General features: G+C 37.0%; 1 protein-coding gene across 9 annotated transcripts in view; it reads right to left on the bottom strand.

Annotated features, from left to right (window-relative positions):
- Positions 1–19,912, bottom strand: part of gulp1a (GULP PTB domain containing engulfment adaptor 1a) — a 196,770-nt gene that overhangs the window by 20,677 nt on the left and 156,181 nt on the right. For 5 of the 9 annotated variants that reach the window (XM_067444400.1, XM_067444396.1, XM_067444402.1 and 2 more), the window contains one exon: positions 259–334. In XM_067444400.1, the coding sequence (XP_067300501.1) occupies positions 259–286 (28 nt within the window). In that variant the 5' untranslated portion in view covers positions 287–334. Of the gene's footprint in view, positions 1–258; positions 339–6,899; positions 7,036–19,912 lie in introns of those variants that run through there. The other 4 variants (XM_067444399.1, XM_067444397.1, XM_067444398.1 and 1 more) reach the window with 2 other exon arrangements.

The raw sequence follows: 19,912 nt of genomic DNA, 5'->3' as shown, positions 1-19,912 counted from the left end.
GCTGATAATTATATTTAAAAAAACACACACACACACACGCACACACGCACACGCGCACACGCGCACACACGCACGCACGCACGCACGCACGCACATATTTATATATGCAAATAATAAAGCAGAACAGAATAATTAATTTGATTATATTTTTATTTTTAAATCATCATCACTTTTTCATCATTTGACAGTCCTAAAGATTCTGCTGGATGGAGAGATAGATAAAAGAGGAAAGCAAGATAAAACTAGTACAACACATACCTTTTTTTCTGTTAAATGCCCGGTTCATGCTTGAAAACACTCCGTCTCGGCTGCGATTTCCTCGAATGTGCCACCTCTACCTGCCAGGATGAGAGCGTATATGAAAATTTACTCCATGGAGCCTAAGTAGAACAACATGCTTCAAAAACTAAATTCTTTGAATTTGCCTTAAGGTTAAATCTCCTAGGGTGTGGGTTATTACACAAAAGGTTACTGGGTTAAAAGCTATTGGGTTCACATGAAATAACCCCTTTAAAAACAAATCTCTCTTCAAAAAATTATTTCGGGTAGATAAACCAGAATTATATGTCAGGTAGGGGAATAACAGTCAAAACTATAAATATTATGAGTAAATATGCCCTTCATGGTTCATTGAACGTGTATTTGTGGAGAATGGCAGATGCAGCATGTGTTCAAAAGTCAGAAAGCGATATGAAAAAACGCCTGAAATTGTTTAAAAACCCAATATATATAAAATTGGACTTTTGTGTCTATGTATTTTGTATTTATGCATTTAAAGGTGCAGTAAGCAATTTCTAAAAAAAAAAATTCACGTTGTGAATTTTTTTTTTAGAAAGTGGATATGTAGTACATATATGAATTTTCAAAATTTAGAGAATATTTTGAATTGTATATGAATGAATGAGAACCTCCCTTCACCCAAGCCAGCATGTGAAACCAAAGTCTACTATTGAGAAAAGGAGAAGAGCTGCATGATGTATTGAAATAAAATCAAAATCGCGATAAGTGAGATTGTCAAAATGCACAGGATATGGTTTGATTCAATAAATATGTGCAACCTGTTTCAGAGTAAAGTGCAGCCTTTACACACCTGATCTCATGAGCTGCATTCATGTAAATGAACACACAGTGCTCAGCATATTTTTATTTGCCAGAAACCCAGTCAAAATAAAAGCTTCAGGTACTCTTTGAAAATGGAGGAATTAAGATGTAATATCAGTACTGTAATTTTACAGTTAAATAATTGTATTACTCCGCTTATTTTACAGCAAAATAGTGTAATTACAATATTTCTTATTTTGTTTCATATTTTTAATAATCATAAAATTATATTATATTTTGTAGTCAGTAGGGCTGCACGTTTTCAAGTTTTCCATTAACCGTTAACCGAGGCCCTTAGTGGTTAATACTCTGTTAACCATAGTGTGCGTCAGGGTTATTTTTAGTTTATTAATTTGACGACCGCCATCTCCGTAGTGAACGCGCCTGTAGAGAGAAATGCACATCATGGATTACATAATCAGAGAGTAGCCTATTTCTTTTCGTTTTAAATTGTTAAAAGACATTTCAAGCTTTCTTAAGATATATTTCATGTCTGTGAGGCGTACACTGAGTTTCGTTAAATTAGGATGAGATACACTCCAGTTCACGAGCAATGCGAGTGGCCGCGAGGGCGCCTGCATGATTAGGCCATGTAGTAAAATATGCAGCCGAGAATGATTCACACAGCGTTTGACTCGCGCGGCTGAGCCTCTCCCGGCAGAGAGTTCAAGCATCTGTGGACTCGTCCCTTCAGCTCTGGCCATCTTGCTTTCAGTCCGCGATTAGCTTTTTTGTTTTCTTCATTACAGTTAAAGTAACGTCTGCTTTTCTCTAGTCATAGTCATTCACAAGTTTCTCACTTCAAACTTTCTTTCTTCTGCTCCGTTATGCACAGCGCGCGCGGCTCCCGCTCTGCTTCTGCCCTAATGCGACTTATAGTCCAGTACGACTTGTTTTACTTAAACGAACAAAATGTTTCACTCGGTTACGCAATTTTTAACGGTTAATTGGTTAATCGGTTAACCATGGACACCCCTAGTAGTCAGCCAGTAAATTGGTCAAAATCAGGCCAGTGAATGTAAATGTAGCCTATGAAAACTCAAGGTTAATGATTTTCAAAAATTCTCAACATTAGACAATTTGGATTAGGATTTATACTTTATTACTACAGTTTTCAATCCCAAGTAAATTTCACAAATAATTACAAAGGAAAACAATAAATTGAGGGTAAATGTTAAATATTGAAGAAGAAAGAATCCAATATTTACAAACATTTCCAACTTTAAAAAATATATTTATTACAGTGAAGCTTCTTAGATTGTTCAGTCTTAAAATCTTTTGCAATAAAAGTCTTCCAATTAAAAAGTACACTTTTATTTATTTTTTATTAATATTTGTTATTTTGCAAAAACACTCCTTTCCAAATTATAGCCATTAAGTGATGAAAATGCTTGTATTTTTTTTATATACTGCAATATATTTGAACAGATTTATTTATTTTTCAATAATGTGCAGCCCTACCCTATGTACTACTCAACATGTCCTGTTGTGTCCACAATGTGACAAAAAATAGTGCCCATTTCAGTGGGTTTGTCACTATAGCAAAAAAAAAAAAAAAAAAAAAAAGAGGTTCTTTTTTACTGCATGCTAGTTCCTAAGCTTCTCCCTCTTAGGCATTGTCAAACACCAGGAGATAAGCTAAACCAATGACTATGAGACAAACGACTCAAACGTTAAGCCCAATAGGCAGACATTTAACAATAGCAATGGCGGATGAATGAATGGTGAAAGAAGATATCGCAAGACATCCCCACGGGGTCTGTGCGCGCATTGCAGATTTCCCTGATGCAGCGAAGACAAACCCTTTTCAAACCCATAGGCTCTTCAGAGAAATGTATCATCGACTTCATAATGACTTCAGAAGCTCATCACTCCCACTGCCTGTCTGTGACTTAGCAGTAATGTTAACTTGAACATCCTTTTCCTGGGTAAGTTTATCATTGTATGACTTCACTGAATTTATTGTGAAGAGCTAATCACGTTCATATGAAATTACAGTAAGGCAATAATATAGAACATGTCTGTTCTAATTGCTGTACACATATGAATATGGGCAAAGTCATTTTATATTCTTTTTATGAATAAGTAAACTTCTAGTAAATCAAAAATCATGGTCAAACAGTCATGAAAAAATAAGATGTCCTAAGAGTGCTAAGCTGCATTTAGATCCTATTGTCTGAAATGCTATTTTGATATGACCAAGAATTCTTTAAACGACTCCTTTTTGCAAAAAAATGCAGTGCAAGGAGTGATGCGTATGATTTTTGCAGTGCGTTTTTATGTGAAGGGTGTGGTGCGTCACTGGAGGGAAGCAGTAAATTACAGTATTTTGGGATGAAATCTTGGCGCAGAAGAAAGTTATTTAGGGTTACATGTTAGAACAATGCATATGGTTTTTTATTTATTTTTTATCTTAAACATATTCAGCTGCCTGCGTACAATTTACAAGATGATAATATGTGAGCAGCGTAATGGTTTGAGTCAATGAAGCTCTTTAGGACTCAAGTAAGAGTAAGACTAAGACTTACACCTAGAGTTAGAAAATATGAACTGATGTTACATGCAGGCACATTTAGGCTCCCAAGTGAACAATGCAAGTAGACTTTAGGATGACAGACTGCCAAGTTTAAATGCAAAGGGGCTGAACAGGAAGGCAGGCACTTGTATTTTTATTCACAGGCAATTGAGCTGTCATAAAGAGCCATGGAGAGTCAAACGTACAAGGACAGCGGTCATCGCTGACAGATCAGGTGAAATCACGAGTTTTCCGCATAACCCCTACCAGCAGCCTGCCTAAAGAGACCAAGAACTGGAACTACTTTTAAAGAATTCATAAATCATTAGGAGTTCTGTCACAGTTCAGAAATCTTGCAAAAAAGGGGCTGACATATGCGGAGTCACATTTATGGTCAACATTGCACAGATTTCCTAACTGATTAACACATTTGTTCTAACTTCACAGGAAAAAAACATATCAATAGCATTTTATTACAACATCCCACAAAGAGCAAAATAAATAAACTCTGTGGCTATAATGGCCACTCTTTCCTAGTTATTCTGCTATGCAGTATTATCTGTTGCCCGGTCACACCTGGGCAAACACCTGGCTGTGCCGTCCGCCTGCCTGACTGACAGCAGCTGTGTTTGTTCTCCGTTTATCACTTCCTGGCTGGTCACTCTGTCCCACAGGGGAGACCCTAAGACCTTCCATTATGCTGAGCTGCAAAGTTTGCTGATAATATTTAGTATCTTCAAAGTGAACTCCAGCTTAGGCATATCTAAAAGAACCCAAAAGCCATTTATAACCATGGGTGGAGAAGCTACGGTCCCCCAGATATGAGGTCTGAGGTTGCCTTGGTCCTTTTTGCTGGATTAATAATGTAAATATTGTTGCAAACACCATTTATTGGGAACCAAGTGCAATTAGCCGTTTAGCCCAAAATCTCATAAAATCATTCATGTTCTAAAACAATAACAGCTGATACACATTCCATTCAGGAATTGTCTGTTTTATCGAAATAGCCGACTATAATTCTGCGGTGTGCATGTAAAGCACAGATCAGCGAACAACTAAAAGGGATAACTTTACCCAAAAATGTATATTCTGTCATTAATTAGTCACTCAGGTCGTTCCAAACCCGTAAGACTCTTCAAAACACAAATGAATGGGTCCTGCACACTGAGCGATTTTTCAAAATCCTTTGCGAATGTCCCTTGTCAGACTGTACGAACATGATCCCCGATGTAAGCCATGTCACACTGTAAGATCTCAGTTGGCATTAATGTCAGACTGAACGATAGTGAAGGCGCGCTAAAAACGGACGCACACAAGAAAACTCGTCCGGAGTTTTATATCATCAATGAATGATGCGTTCGGTGACAGTGAGCTGCATTACACGCAGAACTGAAATGCTGGCTACAAAGAAATCTCTAGCTCTCGATTTGGTCATAGTTTGTCTTGAAAAACGGAGATATTTGACTGTCGTCGTAGGAGAAGTCACACTGCAGGATTGTGTGCCAAATCTTCTGACACTGCCAGCATTTGTGTTTAAAAGTATAATATTCCAATGCATGCACCTTTTAAGAAATGGTGTCTCTTTGAAAATTCTATCAAAAAACAACAATCAAATCATTAGTTATATCTATAAACAACAATATTTTGGGAAACGTTTAAAGGCCCACTGAAGTGCCTTGAAACATGCCGCATTACTCAATGTGTTGATGTAATTTCCCCTGAAACGGCTTCAGCTGTTAGCAGCTCCTCCCCTTTTTTGAAACAGCCAATAGCGTTTCGTTAATGTACCATTTGACTAGAGTGCAAGAGCGGACCTTTCTGTTTGGTAAAGCCAGTTTCCTCTAACACTGTTTATCATCATAATCTCCTCCACATCGCTTTGAAATGCATCACTCTGTGCAGAATTCAAATGGGACGGTATGTTTATTGTTTGCGCCGACTCACGCATATGATCCGCATGCGCTCTCGTGTCTGTAGTCTAAATTTAGACCAGAACTGTTGATGTGCGCTGCTGCGGTGCGTGAAACTAACGTGAAAACAGACTTAATTTGCCTCAAATGAAAGCATATTTACACTGAATCGTTTCCTATCACATATATAGTGTGCTATGTACATTTCACAATGTAGAAATTAGTAAATGTGTGTTAACAACTGACCGATTGAAGCCACAGATTCAGCAGCGTAGGGGGCGGGCTTTAGATTCTAGAGAGCATTTTGATTGGACAGAACATTTGACGAGAAAGTGAAGTCTGCGATGATGTCACCAAAATCTGAGATTCGTTTTAACGGAAATAGGAGACTGTAAATTTTGAACGCTTATATCTCCTGAATGCAAATTTTGTCATAGTTTTGGAACATACCAGCTTATTCATAACTTTAAAGCTAACACAGTCATACTAAAAGCTAAAAAACTTGCATTTTGATTTCAGTGGACCTTTAATACTGGGAAAAATAATATTCCATAAAGGGATAGTTCACCCAAAAATGAAAATTGCCATCATTTACACAAAACATTTGAACACAAATCAACTTTGAACACAAAAGATGATATTTTTGATGAAGTATGCTGGTAACCAAAAAGTTGATGGTAGCCATTGACTTCCATAGTGTTTTTTTTTTTCCTACTATGGAAGTCAATGACTATACTGTCAACTCTCTGGTTACCAGCATTCTTCAAAATATATTCTTTTGTGTTCAGCAGAAGAAAGGAACATCATGACGCTTAGTAAATTACAAATTTATTTCTGGGTGAACTATCCCTTTAACAATGAAACGAAAGAAAAGTAAGAACTAAGGAGGAGAACAAAAATTCACATAATCATACTGATGTTTGGAAATAAAAAAGTGGCCTACTCTCTCAAATGTCTTTTATGATGGTCTAACATTTACAAAAGCGCAAAGCATGCAGCAGCTTAGGATGAACAGAAGAATGTAAACATTCACAGCCACAAAAAAAAAAAGAAGAAAAAAGGTTAGAGCTGTTCAAAGTTGATGAGCATTCCACTGATATGACCCAGATCTGAGTCAACAATCCCAGCATTTGCAACAAAACTATCCTTCACCACCTCAACTGCACTGAGAAAAACGAAACAAATAAAACTATCCGTTAGAACTCTATTCACTGAGTTTAAATAGCAAATATTCAAAAACAATGTTTATTAATTCAACCCTCTGCATTCCTTACATGGATCAGTTGTTATTCACCGCTGAGCTCGGACCCGTACTCCAAACACTCCTGTCCTTTCTGTCAGACCTCTCCAAATAAAAAGGCCAACATTCTTACCAGTAATGAGAGGAGATTTCCAAAGCACCAGCCAGTGTCTTCTGCCAAATACGGACCAACTGGGGAAGCCAGCGGAGAGCGAATTTTAGACGAAAGCAAAAAGATGGATGAAATGCAGAGCCGGGCGACTTATTCGCTTTTACACAAGCTGAGATACTAAGGAGGAAGTTCCAGCAGTGCTTAATAGTTTTCAGCTGTGGGCCAGATGGGGTTATGTGAAGTACTAAAGCAAAAGAGGGGCGGCGGGTTTGCAAGCAAAACGAGGTGTCTCATGAGTGTGAGAGAACCTTTTGAAAGAAAGGAGACAGCAAGAATGACATATGGACATAATAAGTGCTGTCTGTGTAGGGAAAAAAATATTTAGATTTATATATCTGGAATACTCGATTCCAATTGGTCAAACACAGCATTGTACATGCAAATATTTCACTATACTTTATATTTGATTACATGGTTACATACTGATGCTCCCATTTCATTTTAATTTCTTTTCCCACTTATTTTCCTTTATAACATTAGAATAAACAATTGGCACCACTACTACCACTACTACCACTGTAGTAACTGATCAACAAAATCAACCAATCTAAACTTATTCCACTATAAAGTTGTTAAAAGCTCTTTATGGAACTATAAAGAACCTTTATTTTGAAGAGTGAAGGCTGCAAGATGTAAAATAAATAAATCAATAAATTAAACTAATATGAAATACCGTAAATTAATCTTTTGTAAGTATTAGCATAAGTGTTTCCACAAAAGGAAGTATATTGCAGCTTTTGGTCCGTGTTAGCAAGGCAAAAACAATTCACACAAGTACATTAACTCACTGAAAACTTGCTGAACAGATGAAAACAAAAAGTTTTCCACCACAGAATAAAAAAAACACATCAACCACAAAATTCCTGGTTCATACTTCAGCCACAGAGCAACTTGAGTGCAAGACAGTGGACTTTGGCAGCTAACGTGTTACGCTCTCTGAAATGTGACACCTATGCCTTACTCAACATGTCACATCTGTTACAGATGACTGAGACACTAGGCAGACAGCAGACATGGAAATGTACAACTCATATAGTATATGGTGAAAAGTACAGCTTTACCTTTCTTCTCATCTCCAAAAAGAAGTAGAGTGGTCTGGGTGGGGCTGTGTTAGTCTTGGCATCAGCAGATTTGAGAATATTTTAAAAGATTATTTTCCTTTATCAACCTAAAATTTGTTTTCCTTTCCATCATCTCGCCCCCTCCGCCTTGTGTGGACAGATGTGGGGAGGGGAAAGTAATGCGTTTAAGACTTTGGCATTTTCCATTTCGTGAGGTAAAAGTACTTATTCTGTGGTTTGGACCATATGCTTTAAGAAGTGCAGTAGTCATAGCCTTACATAATCATACACCTGGACGACATTAAGAAATGTTGACAATTAAATGTTTATCTTGTGGACTTAAAATTTACAGATGAGCCAGGAAAGCAACTAGCATAAGCAGCATCAACAAATTTAACCTTAAACTACTAATAATGAATGCAGAAACACACACAATACAAAATGATCAACTGTTATTTTTAATGAATCAATTCCAAACAATGATATGCAGTCAAATAAGTAATTTTGCTGAATAATAAACAGACAATATTGATAAAAGTCTGAAAATGTTATGTTATATATAATATATCATATTATATATAAAACAAAGCATATACTTCGCAAACCTTCTAACCCTAAACTCAAACGCGAGACTTTTTGAGAGTTTCGACTTGCAGAACATGAAAAGAAATATGAGTGGGTGTGGAGATCTTGGCAGCGAGAAAGAGGAGCACAGCTAAGGTAAAAGTCTTTGCATTTCTATTTTTGCTTTACCCTAGTCTTCCTTTTCCTGTATCTGATCATGGCACAAAAAAAGTATTCAAAATACTGATCTGCTCCAAAATTCCTAGTGAGCTGCCTACATAGGGAGCATTTTAAGGCATCATTGACAAGCTCTCAACCTGTTTCTGAGGGGGCACCAGTGGTTTGGTGGCTCACTTGGTTCCCCACTGCTTATTTTAAACAGCTAAATAATTTGAAATCAATAGTGTTCAGTGTCACCTGCACTTGACGACAGGAGCACTATTGGCTGCCTAAAGTATTTCAAATTAGCCACTTATAAAGTTAAAGTGGTTTTCTTTATTCATTTGTATAAACTGATTTGATGAGCCATAATTACAGAAGAACTCTTCAAGACAAACCATACCATCAACTAATAGCATGGTCGAGCAAGGTAAGCAACAGAGCATTTTTCAATAGATCAGATGATGACATTTTCTGATAAAGCCATAAAAAATGTGTAAAAAATTAAATAAATAGACCAGAGCTTGTTGCTCATTTAGTGAGCAAATATAAACTCTTCTATAATTAGTGGTTAAAAAGTTCACCAGGGTTTATTCAGGAAAGCTGGTGTCTCTTGGTATGTTTTTATAATGACATGCTGCTTCACTCAAGAGGAGCACTAAAAGAAACAAAAGAACAATGAACAGATCATTTACGAAATTCAGAGCCCTTTTGCTGCAGAAAGTTTGTGCTCTTCATAATTAGAGAGTGCTTATAGTTAGACTAATATCAAATGTCAAGTGAGCAGCCCAATCATGTGCAGGGTCAAAAATTTACATTTTTCCACAATAATGACAGGCGAACTGAGAAAATGTACCGAAAATTAGGGCTGCCCCCTAATATTCAACTAAACGTTAGCTGACAAGAAAAGGCTTAGTCAACCAAAATTGTATTTGTTGTTGGTTAGTCACAGAAAGAAAAAAAAACAGAAAGTTGCAGTCACGCAGTCCGTGAGGGACAGATTTTTGCCCTTTATGAATTCAAACAGGTAAACTCCTGTTTCGTTCCAAAACTAATTTAAATCCTGAAGGGCATATTTAGCATGAGAGTCCAACTCTTTAACAGTGTATATAAGTTTGGAATGCATGAAATAATAAAACATTTAACTAAATAATAATGTCTTCATTTTTGGTTTAAACACTTTTATAAGCATTTTATTTAAATATTAATAGTTTTAAAGCTGTTGAGATCATTGAAAACCTTGTATATTCTCAACTGCAAAAATTAGTTTTAGTTTTTTTTTTATTATGAATATGAATTGACCAGTAAACTAACAATAACAACAAAAATGGTGTGCTTTTGTAAAACAAAGAAAACGAACAGGACGCGCTTTTTGCCGTCTCGGCCTCTGTGAACTGGGCTTAAAAATGTAACGAAACTCAGTGTAGGCTAAGTACATACAGACATGAGGAATACATCTACAGAAAGTTTAAAATGACTACTTTCAAAACAAATACTCTCTGATTATGTAATCTGTAAAGGTGCATTTCTCTCTAAAGGTGCGTCCACCATTCTGCAGAGATGCTGAGTCAGCATCATCAATTTCATCTTTGCAGCCTGACAAAGAAAACACTAGTTTATTAATAAATAAGTGTCTCCTTGCTATTTCCCCCCCGAAGCATTCATAATCATTACTTTTGCCAGAGCTTTGCAGCAAGCTTTATGAAAGTGCTTGAATTAATATAAATGTACAATCAGTTGACCAATGGCTCGACTACTAGTGGACTAGAAAAAACTTTTTAGGCAGTAATACTAAAAAAATATTTTTTTCTTACCAGCTACACTGTAAAAAATTATTTAGAAAAAAAGTTACCTGGTTGCCTTAAAATTTGAGTTCATTGAAATTTAAATTTTGAATTAATACAATGAATATTCTTTGAGATTCGACAACCTTTATTAAAATATTATTAAAAGATATTTTAAGCATATTTTAAGTAATTGTGTGCGTTTTATTTCTGATGACGCAGTGAAACATGCCAAATAGTGCTATTCATTATTTATGATTTATCAATTTTTTTATGTGGTTCAGATACAATAATATTTTGAGTTTTTATTTATTAAACAAATTCCCTTCATTGTATCAACTGAAATTTTTAAGTTACTTACTTTTTTAAGCTTTTTTAAGCAACAAAAAACATTTTTTTTTTGTTTTTTTATAGTGTATAAATTATATGGTGTTGCATTATTTCTTTATTGTTTTGTCCTTGCATACAAGTTAAACAGCAAAGCTGATTGCTTATCTTGTAGCATCTTATTCAAGCTAGAAAAAAGTACATCAGTGGAGTTCAGAATATCGTTTTTATAACTAATTTTAAACCATTGATTAGATTGCACTTCCATGTGAATTCTCCACCCACTGCTGCCCAATTTTTTTCTTGGAACTGGCACTTAAAATTGTTAATTTTACATTAAGATTCAGAAAAAAAATTCTGAATCCAAATCAATATACTCAGTGCTACAGCGGCTACACTAGAGTGCTTTTTATATTCACTGCATTAGTGTAGGGGTCATTTGGACCATTTTTCCCACATCCTCAGGTCATTCACCAAAACCAAAAAAGCATGGACATCTGAAGTAACCACATGATCCTTTAAGAAATTCACTCAGCTGTACTGAGATAGAACATATGTTTACAACCATATGATCTTGAGCAGGAAATGTGGGATTCGGCCTCAATGATACACTTGCAAATTGTTGCAGCTGAGAGCTGAGAAAATTGAGCTGACCTATCTGCCCATTCAGACTAGCTAGCAGGAAATGAAGTCTTCATCCATTTAATTCAAATAACACGCACGCAATGCAATATGCATGTTTGCTTTGAACAGCTGACACAGATGTGGCTTCTTTCAGGAAACATTTAGGCTTTTAAAATTGCAACAGACAGACAGGAGGAGGCCAAGTAAAGAGAGAAAGTATGAAGGCTTTATGAAAGTTTGTATATTTATGTATTTATATTACACACACAATATTATATACATTATAATATATTAATATACAAGTCCTTCTCAAAAAATTAGCATATGTGATAAAAGTTCATTATTTCCATAATGTAATGATAAAAATTTAACATTCATATATTTTGGATTCATTGCACTCCAACTGAAATATCACAGGTCTTTTATTGTTTTAATACTGATGATTTTGGCATACAGCTCATGAAAACCCAAAATTCCTCAAAATCTCAAAAAATTAGCATATCATGAAAAGGTTCTCTAGACGTGCTATTAACCTAATCATCTGAATCAACTAATTAACTCTAAACACCTGCAAAAGATTCCTGAGGCTTTTAAAAACTCCCAGCCTGGTTCATTACTCAAAACCGCAATCATGGGTAAGACTGCCGACCTGACCCTGTCCAGAAGGCCATCATTGACACCCTCAAGCGAGAGGTTAAGACACAGAAAGAAATTTCTGAACGAATAGGCTGTTCCCAGAGTGCTGTATCAAGCCACCTCAGTGGGAAGTCTGTGGGAAGGAAAAAGTGTGGCCAAAAACGCTGCACAACGAGAAGAGGTGACCGGACCCTGAGGAAGATTGTGGAGAAGGACCGATTCCAGACCTTGGGGGACCTGCGGAAGCAGTGGACTGAGTCTGGAGTAGAAACATCCAGAGCCACCGTGCACAGGCGTGTGCAGGAAATGGGCTACAGGTGCCGCATTCCCCAGGTCAAGACACTTTTCGGCTACAGAGAAGCAGCACTGGACTGTTGCTCAGTGGTCCAAAGTACTTTTTTCGGATGAAAGCAAATTTTGCATGTCATTCGGAAATCAAGGTGCCAGAGTCTGGAGGAAGACTGGGGAGAAGGAAATGCCAAAATGCCTGAAGTCCAGTGTCAAGTACCCACAGTCAGTGATGGTCTGGGGTGCCATGTCAGCTGCTGGTGTTGGTCCACTGTGTTTTATCAAGGGCAGGGTCACTGCAGCTAGCTATCAGGAGACTTTGGAGCATTTCATGCTTCCATCTACTGAAAAGCTTTATGGAGATGAAGATTTCGTTTTTCAGCACGACCTGGCACCTGCTCACAGTGCCAAAACCACTGGTAAATGGTTTACTGACCATGGTATTACTGTGCTCAACTGGCCTGCCAACTCGCCTGACCTGAACCCCATAGAGAATCTGTGGGATATTGTGAAGAGAAAGTTGAGAGACACAAGACCCAACACTCTGGATGAGCTTAAGGCCGCTATCGAAGCATCCTGGGCCTCCATAACACCTCAGCAGTGCCACAGGCTGATCGCCTCCATGCCACGCCGCATTGAAGCAGTCATTACTGCAAAAGGATTCCCGACCAAGTATTGAGTGCATAACTGAACATAATTATTTGAAGGTTGACTTTTTTGTATTAAAACACTTTTCTTTCATTGGTCGGATGAAATATGCAATTTTTTTGGAATTTTGGGTTTTCATGAGCTGTATGCCAAAATCATCAGTATTAAAACAATAAAAAGACCTGAAATATTTTAGTTGGTGTGCAATGAATCTAAAATATATGAAAGTTTAATTTTTTTATCATTACATTATGGAAAATAATGAACTTTTATCACATATGCTAATTTTTTGAGAAGGACCTGTATTATATTATTTCAATTCTATCCACAAAATTCTACATTTAATTTAATACAACATATTTTTAAATAATGCAGAAAAAAGAAAACATACAATATTTCCTCTGTCCAACAATACAGTCTGACAGCTCTCAACATGTAGCCTCTCATATCCCATGATTACCTCTCTCTGCCCTGCAAGGTCGCATAATGTGGTCCATCAGAGAATCAGAGGCTCCTGTTCTATACCTGCAAAACTGAATTACAGCCAGCTCACTCTGTCAAATGCAATGTACCTAGAGCTGCACAGCCAATGGATCATGATCAATGAACCTAGAGCATAGAAAAACCCACTTCCACAGTCTAACCCTTTCTGTCCCTTAGATACACTTCTGTCTAGACCACAGATAGGAATATGCTGCATTTCAGTTTCAAACAGTTAACACTAATGAGAGAGGAATATAGACTCTGTAAACACCAAACTCAGGAGACCTAATTGCCAATTAGACTCAGTTTGCAGTGGAACTAACAGAAGTTGTGCTGTAAACATGAGAAGGACCTTTCAACAGATGAAATGCCATTTTTGATCTTCTCTGTGAGCATATCATTTATTATAGACCATTTCCTTTACTAAACTCTGTTACTTTCATACACATTTATGGGTGAAACTGATGCTAGTAAAAGACAATTGCAGTGTCAAAATTCGAAGTCTGAGTGGCACCAGTGCTGTTACCGACTGTGAAGTTGACAGATATAGGTCAATACTTCTGTCATATTTAAGAGAAGAAGAATAGAAAATATTTCCTGTGGGACAATATGCAGAATAGGATGCGACTTTATATGCCACATTACTAGAATGAAGCAAAAAACATAAAATTATGCAACTCCATGACCAAAGAAAAGCACTGTCCTAGCCACTGTGGACAAGACCTAGTAAAATTGAGAAAGTTTGCATCACTTAAAAGTAAAGAGTAAAAAAAGTATTAAAAAAATGTTATTAATGCAAAAAAGTAACTCTAAGACAACACCACTTGAGACACATGTAAAAGAATAATCAAATACTGCAGCAGTTATGCAGACAAACATTGCCAACTACGAGCAAGTTCAGTATTCATCCCAAAGGGTCCCAAAAAAGAAAATCACATGCAAAGGGAATCAGAAGAATCTGGTTCCAAGTGTTCATAACTTCGACTGAAAACAGACTCAACACTTTCTCAATTCTAAGATGCATTCTAAATACTGCTGGATGAAGAAAACAAAACAATGTTCTGAGGAAAACCACCTAGAAAATGATCAATCCTTCACTTAGATCAGGGTTGCTCAAATCCAGTCCTGGAGGGCCACTGCCCTACAGAGTTTAGTTTAGAGATGTTCCGATACCCATTTTTCCCTTCCCGATCCCGAGTACTGATCCGAAACCTGGGTGTGTATTTGTATATGCAGCTGTATAGCCCTGTATAAATTGATATAATTATTTTATGGTGTGCTTCAGACTTATCCCATAAAACATGAACCAATACATAAAGTGAACTACTGTATTTATTACAGCATTTTATTATCTGACATGCCGTTGACAGTAATATTATTTATTGTTCTTAGGCAAAGAAGAACTTCAAATACAGCCACAAATCTAACACTGCAAACTGAAAAATGTATTTTAGTTTTACAATATTATATAAAAAAACAGTGCAACAAATAAATCTAGGAATATTAAAAAATATACATTAACCAGAGAATTATCTCTAAACAAAACAAGTGAAAAATGAGCAACCATCTAGGCAAAAATAATTACTTTTATTAGAGACGTATTATTATTACATAGAGGCTACTGTAGGCTATAATAGTAGCCTAATATATTTGGTCAAATTTGTTTACGTTAAACCAAACTTTTATTTTGACAGGTTGCCGTGAAGACCTTTGAGTGTCTGTGGTCATATGACAGTTTTATCAAATGAAATGGTAAACGGTTTATACGCTTTATAAAGTGACGGTTTATACGTTTGTGTCCTAGTGATACGGCAGAGACTGATCTAGTGACATATAGTGACAGGTCACGTGCCTGCCTTCACACAGAGATGCAGAACATGCAGGAGTAATATTTAAATAGTATTTTGCAGTTTAATATTCACAGACACTAGTATTCGGCTACTGTCTGTAGCCCTGCGCTTAGATAAACACGGAAGCGACTGAACGCAGTTGCGGGTACTGAATATACACAGAGTCAGTAACTTACTACAGAAACTGTTATCATCACGTTTTAAATTTCAGTACAGAATGTCCAGTCTAAATTACTGCTAACGCGTTTTCATTTCTTCTTTGCTGCTTTAACAGTGGTTGCTTGTTGTAACACACCACAACTTCCTGTGTTTGCAATGCATTCTGAGCAGCGAAGAAGAACCGTGCAGCAGTTAGGCAAAGCTAGTGGTCGTCGTCATAACTAACGTTAGGTCTCGTTTAAGAATTATGGTATCAGATCGAGTTTTTTTTTTAAGTACTCGCCGATACTGATGCCAGAATACTGTATGTTGTGGTATCGGGGATATTTCCGATACTAGTATTGGAATCGGAACAACTGTAGTTTAGTTTAAACCCTAATCAAACACACCTGAACAAACTAGTCAAGGTTTTAGCTAGTTTCAGTTACTAGACTGTGTCCGAAATCCCCCCATACCCTTAAAGGGGTCATGAATTGAGAAATCAACTTTCCATTGACCTTTTTAAATATATAAGGTCATGGTAATATAAAAAAATATCCTGTACGTTTCAGAGCTGAAAATGTCCTTGTTAGTCAAAGAAAAGCTTTTATTGACAGCCGGCCCAGAAAACGATTGATTTCAGAATATGCCAGGCTGGGCTGTCAGAGTGTGGTGAAACATTGCCTAAACATAATAAGAACAATGCCTGATTCTGTAGCCCCGCCCTGTAGCATAAAGCCCAACGTCCCATGCTATGTGTTTTCTCAAGGGGATCAAGTTTTGATCATGCTGTCTGCAACACACTTAGTGTATCATAGCTATCAAAATCCAGTGTTCGGCACTTTGCGTACGTGAGTTTTTGTTGTAGATGTCTGTCTTTAAAAAAAAAAAAAAAACAGTTGTGTATTGTGCTAATTAATTGAGATTTCTTACAGCTCTTACAGGTTTTTGGCCTTGTCTGTTCCGTTGCTTCTATTACTCTCCCCTTTTTTGTAAGTCGCTTTGGATAAAAGCGTCTGCTAAATGATTAAATGTAAATGTAAATGTAAATGTGTGTGTGTGTGTGTGTGTGTGTGTGTGTGTGTGTGTGTGTGTGTGTGTGTGTGTGTGTGTGTGTGTGTGTGTGTGTGATGCACAGTTCACACTTATATCCACAGATCAGGCAGGCAAAGTAATAAAAAAATAACATTCCAATCAATCGCAGGTGGATGAGATAAATCATTGTGTTTGTTTGATAAGATATTTTGTGAGCCCTGTGGGGGACAAATTATTCCGGTTACCGTTTCCCCACACGCTTCAAAAGAATCCCTCACGTTTACTGACAGGGGTGCTGGAGCTCATTATAATATGCAAATTTTATCCAATGATAGCAGTGGGTGTTTACTTCCAAGTCTTCAATGCAGCACGCCCATATGATGTTTTTGAATATAAAAAAACTTGCAAACATCATAAATTGACATCAGACAACAGTATACTTTTTTTTAAAGCCAGTTCATGACACCTTTAAATATCTGAGGTGACTCATTTGTATTGGTATCCAAAACCATAGTAGAATATTGAGGGCACTCATTCAATCCCACATTTCACCAAAATAACAAGTGTGTAACTGATGTACGCTCAACAGCTAGAGAATACCCATAATGCACTGTGAGAGTCACATGCTGAATGAATAAGATGGCATCCGCAACAGGATCATCCATCCATTTTCCAAATAACGCTGGTCCAGCTTAATATCATACAGGTATAAATGTATTTTTTATTGATTATTAAATTGTTTTATTATGGTTTATACTAGTTTCCATGGCACAGTTGAAGATAAATATTTTAATTACTACTTGAGCTGCCATTTTGCTACGTTTCAAATAATCATTAAATTGTTAATATATGCCCTTCCAACCAAATTTTCCAAACCGAATTTACTCACTCGTTTTCATTTACTCCCTCAAGAGGACTATATTAGTGGAGTAATGTAGGGAATAGAAAATGAGGGTATAGTGCGTGATTTCAAACACACAGCATAGAAAATTGAAGGTAAGCGAGTTTGATCATGGATTGAACTAAGCTCTGCAGGACAGTGGCCCTCCAGGGCTGGATTTGAGGAACCCTGACTTAGATATTTAGAATCAATGTGAAGCTAAATAGCTCTGGGCATACGTGAAACCTACAACACAAACCAGAATAATCGAGTCTCATATAAGCAAGATCATAATCATAAGTTAATTTCTTTGATAGAAAACACCATGATTGGAAACCATGGGAGGTAAAAATGCAGTGTGACTACCAGAAACTACAGTCATAAAGTACATTACCACAAAGAACACAAAAGATTTCATCAGCTAATAAAGCATGAGATGGGATTTCATGCTCTTGAGAGCAAAGCAGGCAACTTGCACCTCTTCTGAGAAAAACATTTCCATATACTTTTTCCCTTTAAGTGATTCACAACGCTCCTTAGACTTAGTCAGCAAAAAAAGGGCTAAAACTCCACACCAAGCACCACATTACTGTATGCAAAGAGGAAATTTGATTTTTTTTCTTTTTGCTGATGATTATATTGAAACACTTGAAGGCATTCAACATCCCTATTTAGACTGCATTTGAAAGGGAGACGGTGGAATCCTTTCTTCTTCTTCTTCTTTACACATTTCAATCCTTGGAACATTATCTCCCAGAGTTGCACCAATTAATTTTTTTAATACATTTCAGTATGAAAATTATCCCTAGACAGACAATACTGCCAACCCCAGCAAACCTAGACTTAAATCTAGCAATATTAGGCCAAAAACACTGTGTGCATGCTGTTAGAATCAAGAGGAATGTGAAAAGGCCATTTTGACATCCTGTCCACAAAAACCCAACACTCCCCCCACATCTGGTGAAACCATACACATTCACCTCAAATGTGGAAAAAACTTTCAGGCAGGAGGCAGAAACTTTTACAGACAGAAAACCGGATGGCCTTGAGCATGTTTAACATCAAATGCACCCATTAACAGAAGTTAGTTGAGACATGACCTTAAGCTAAATTACCTATTCTAAACATGCCAGTGGAAAATGATTGTTTTGAAAAGTGAGTGACCATAATTCTTCATTATAAAATGTGTGTACCTGATTTACTTAAAAGATTATTAGGACAGGTTAGTAAAGTCTAAAACCATTGGAATAAAGAAGAGCCAGTTAAAAACAAGCGAAAGGAAACCCGGGCACAAGGAGTTCCTGTGCAAATCATTCTGTCCCTTGAATGGAGAATGGTTTACGAACAATTTTCATAGAAGTTCGGGTTTCATGAATACAGCCTGCTGAGTGAACCCTTAAAGTATGTATGAAAAAGATTGTTTAGATAGTAGGTCAAGGAGCTGCATTCAAAAAACAAAAATAAAAAAATGAAAGGAGTGAAGGATAAAGTATGAATCAGACCCTCACTACGACACAGGTGCTGTCCTGAAGACTGTTCCAGATAGATTGATCTTTCTGCTGTCATCAGCAGAAACGGCCCACAGGATATGACAGGCACTTTGTCTTCATTTGCTTCACATGAAGTAGTCTGAGGGCTTCTCAAACACACCAGCAGAATGTTCAAGAGCCTTTTTAAAACTACTTGAAGATGTCAGCACATCAAAATGTCTATGCTTATGGAGGGGAGTGAAATTTGTGTGACATTTGGGACAGAGGGAAATAGTCATTCAGGCCATTTCAATGGACAAGGCTTCCTGCGAACACTGCAAGAAAACTAATGGATCCAGTGAATGATGGACTGGCCACATCCGTCTGTTAAAAGCAGTGATGTGAAGACGTGCCAAAGTTGAACAATGCTTGTAAAATTAGTTTAAAGAAATGGGCAAATGGGTTGTTGTTAGAAGCCTGTTCTAGGGCAATGGGTTTGTTGTTAGAATCCTCCATAATTTTACAAGGATTTAAATGGAAAACACGTCCTTATTCTAAGAGATTTCTCACTCCAAAGGGATGCTGGTCGAGGTAAAGTCCTTTAACCCTACTAAGTGCTCCAAGCCACATTTCCACCACAGTCTCAATGCCAATGTTCTGGCATGGGCAGATAAGAGCCTCAAAACCAGCCACAGAGACCGCGACAGAATGAATTTTGGAAGCTATTGGAAACAAGCTTCCAAGAACCAGATACAACCTTTCCATCTATTAAACCAGTAACAAATGCTTGTTAAAATGGAGGTCAACAGAGCCAAACAACCATCCCCCACTGAGCAACCTTAGGAGCACAAATGGATGATTTTGACTGTAAACAGCTTCACTGAAGCTTCAGCCTGAGAAGGAAACAAATCAGTCTGAACCTTAACATTCTGAGCCGCTCTCCTCCATTATTGTTCTTTTAAAGCCAAAGCTAATAAGTCTAGAGTGCTGAGAAAGAGGGAGGATAGAAATAGAGGTAGTGGCTACAT

Source organism: Pseudorasbora parva, chromosome 5, assembly GCF_024679245.1.
Source record: "Pseudorasbora parva isolate DD20220531a chromosome 5, ASM2467924v1, whole genome shotgun sequence".
In the NCBI taxonomy this organism is placed as follows: domain Eukaryota; kingdom Metazoa; phylum Chordata; class Actinopteri; order Cypriniformes; family Gobionidae; genus Pseudorasbora; species Pseudorasbora parva.
Note: the sequence above shows the minus strand (reverse complement) of the source record. Positions and strands in the feature narration are given on the sequence as shown.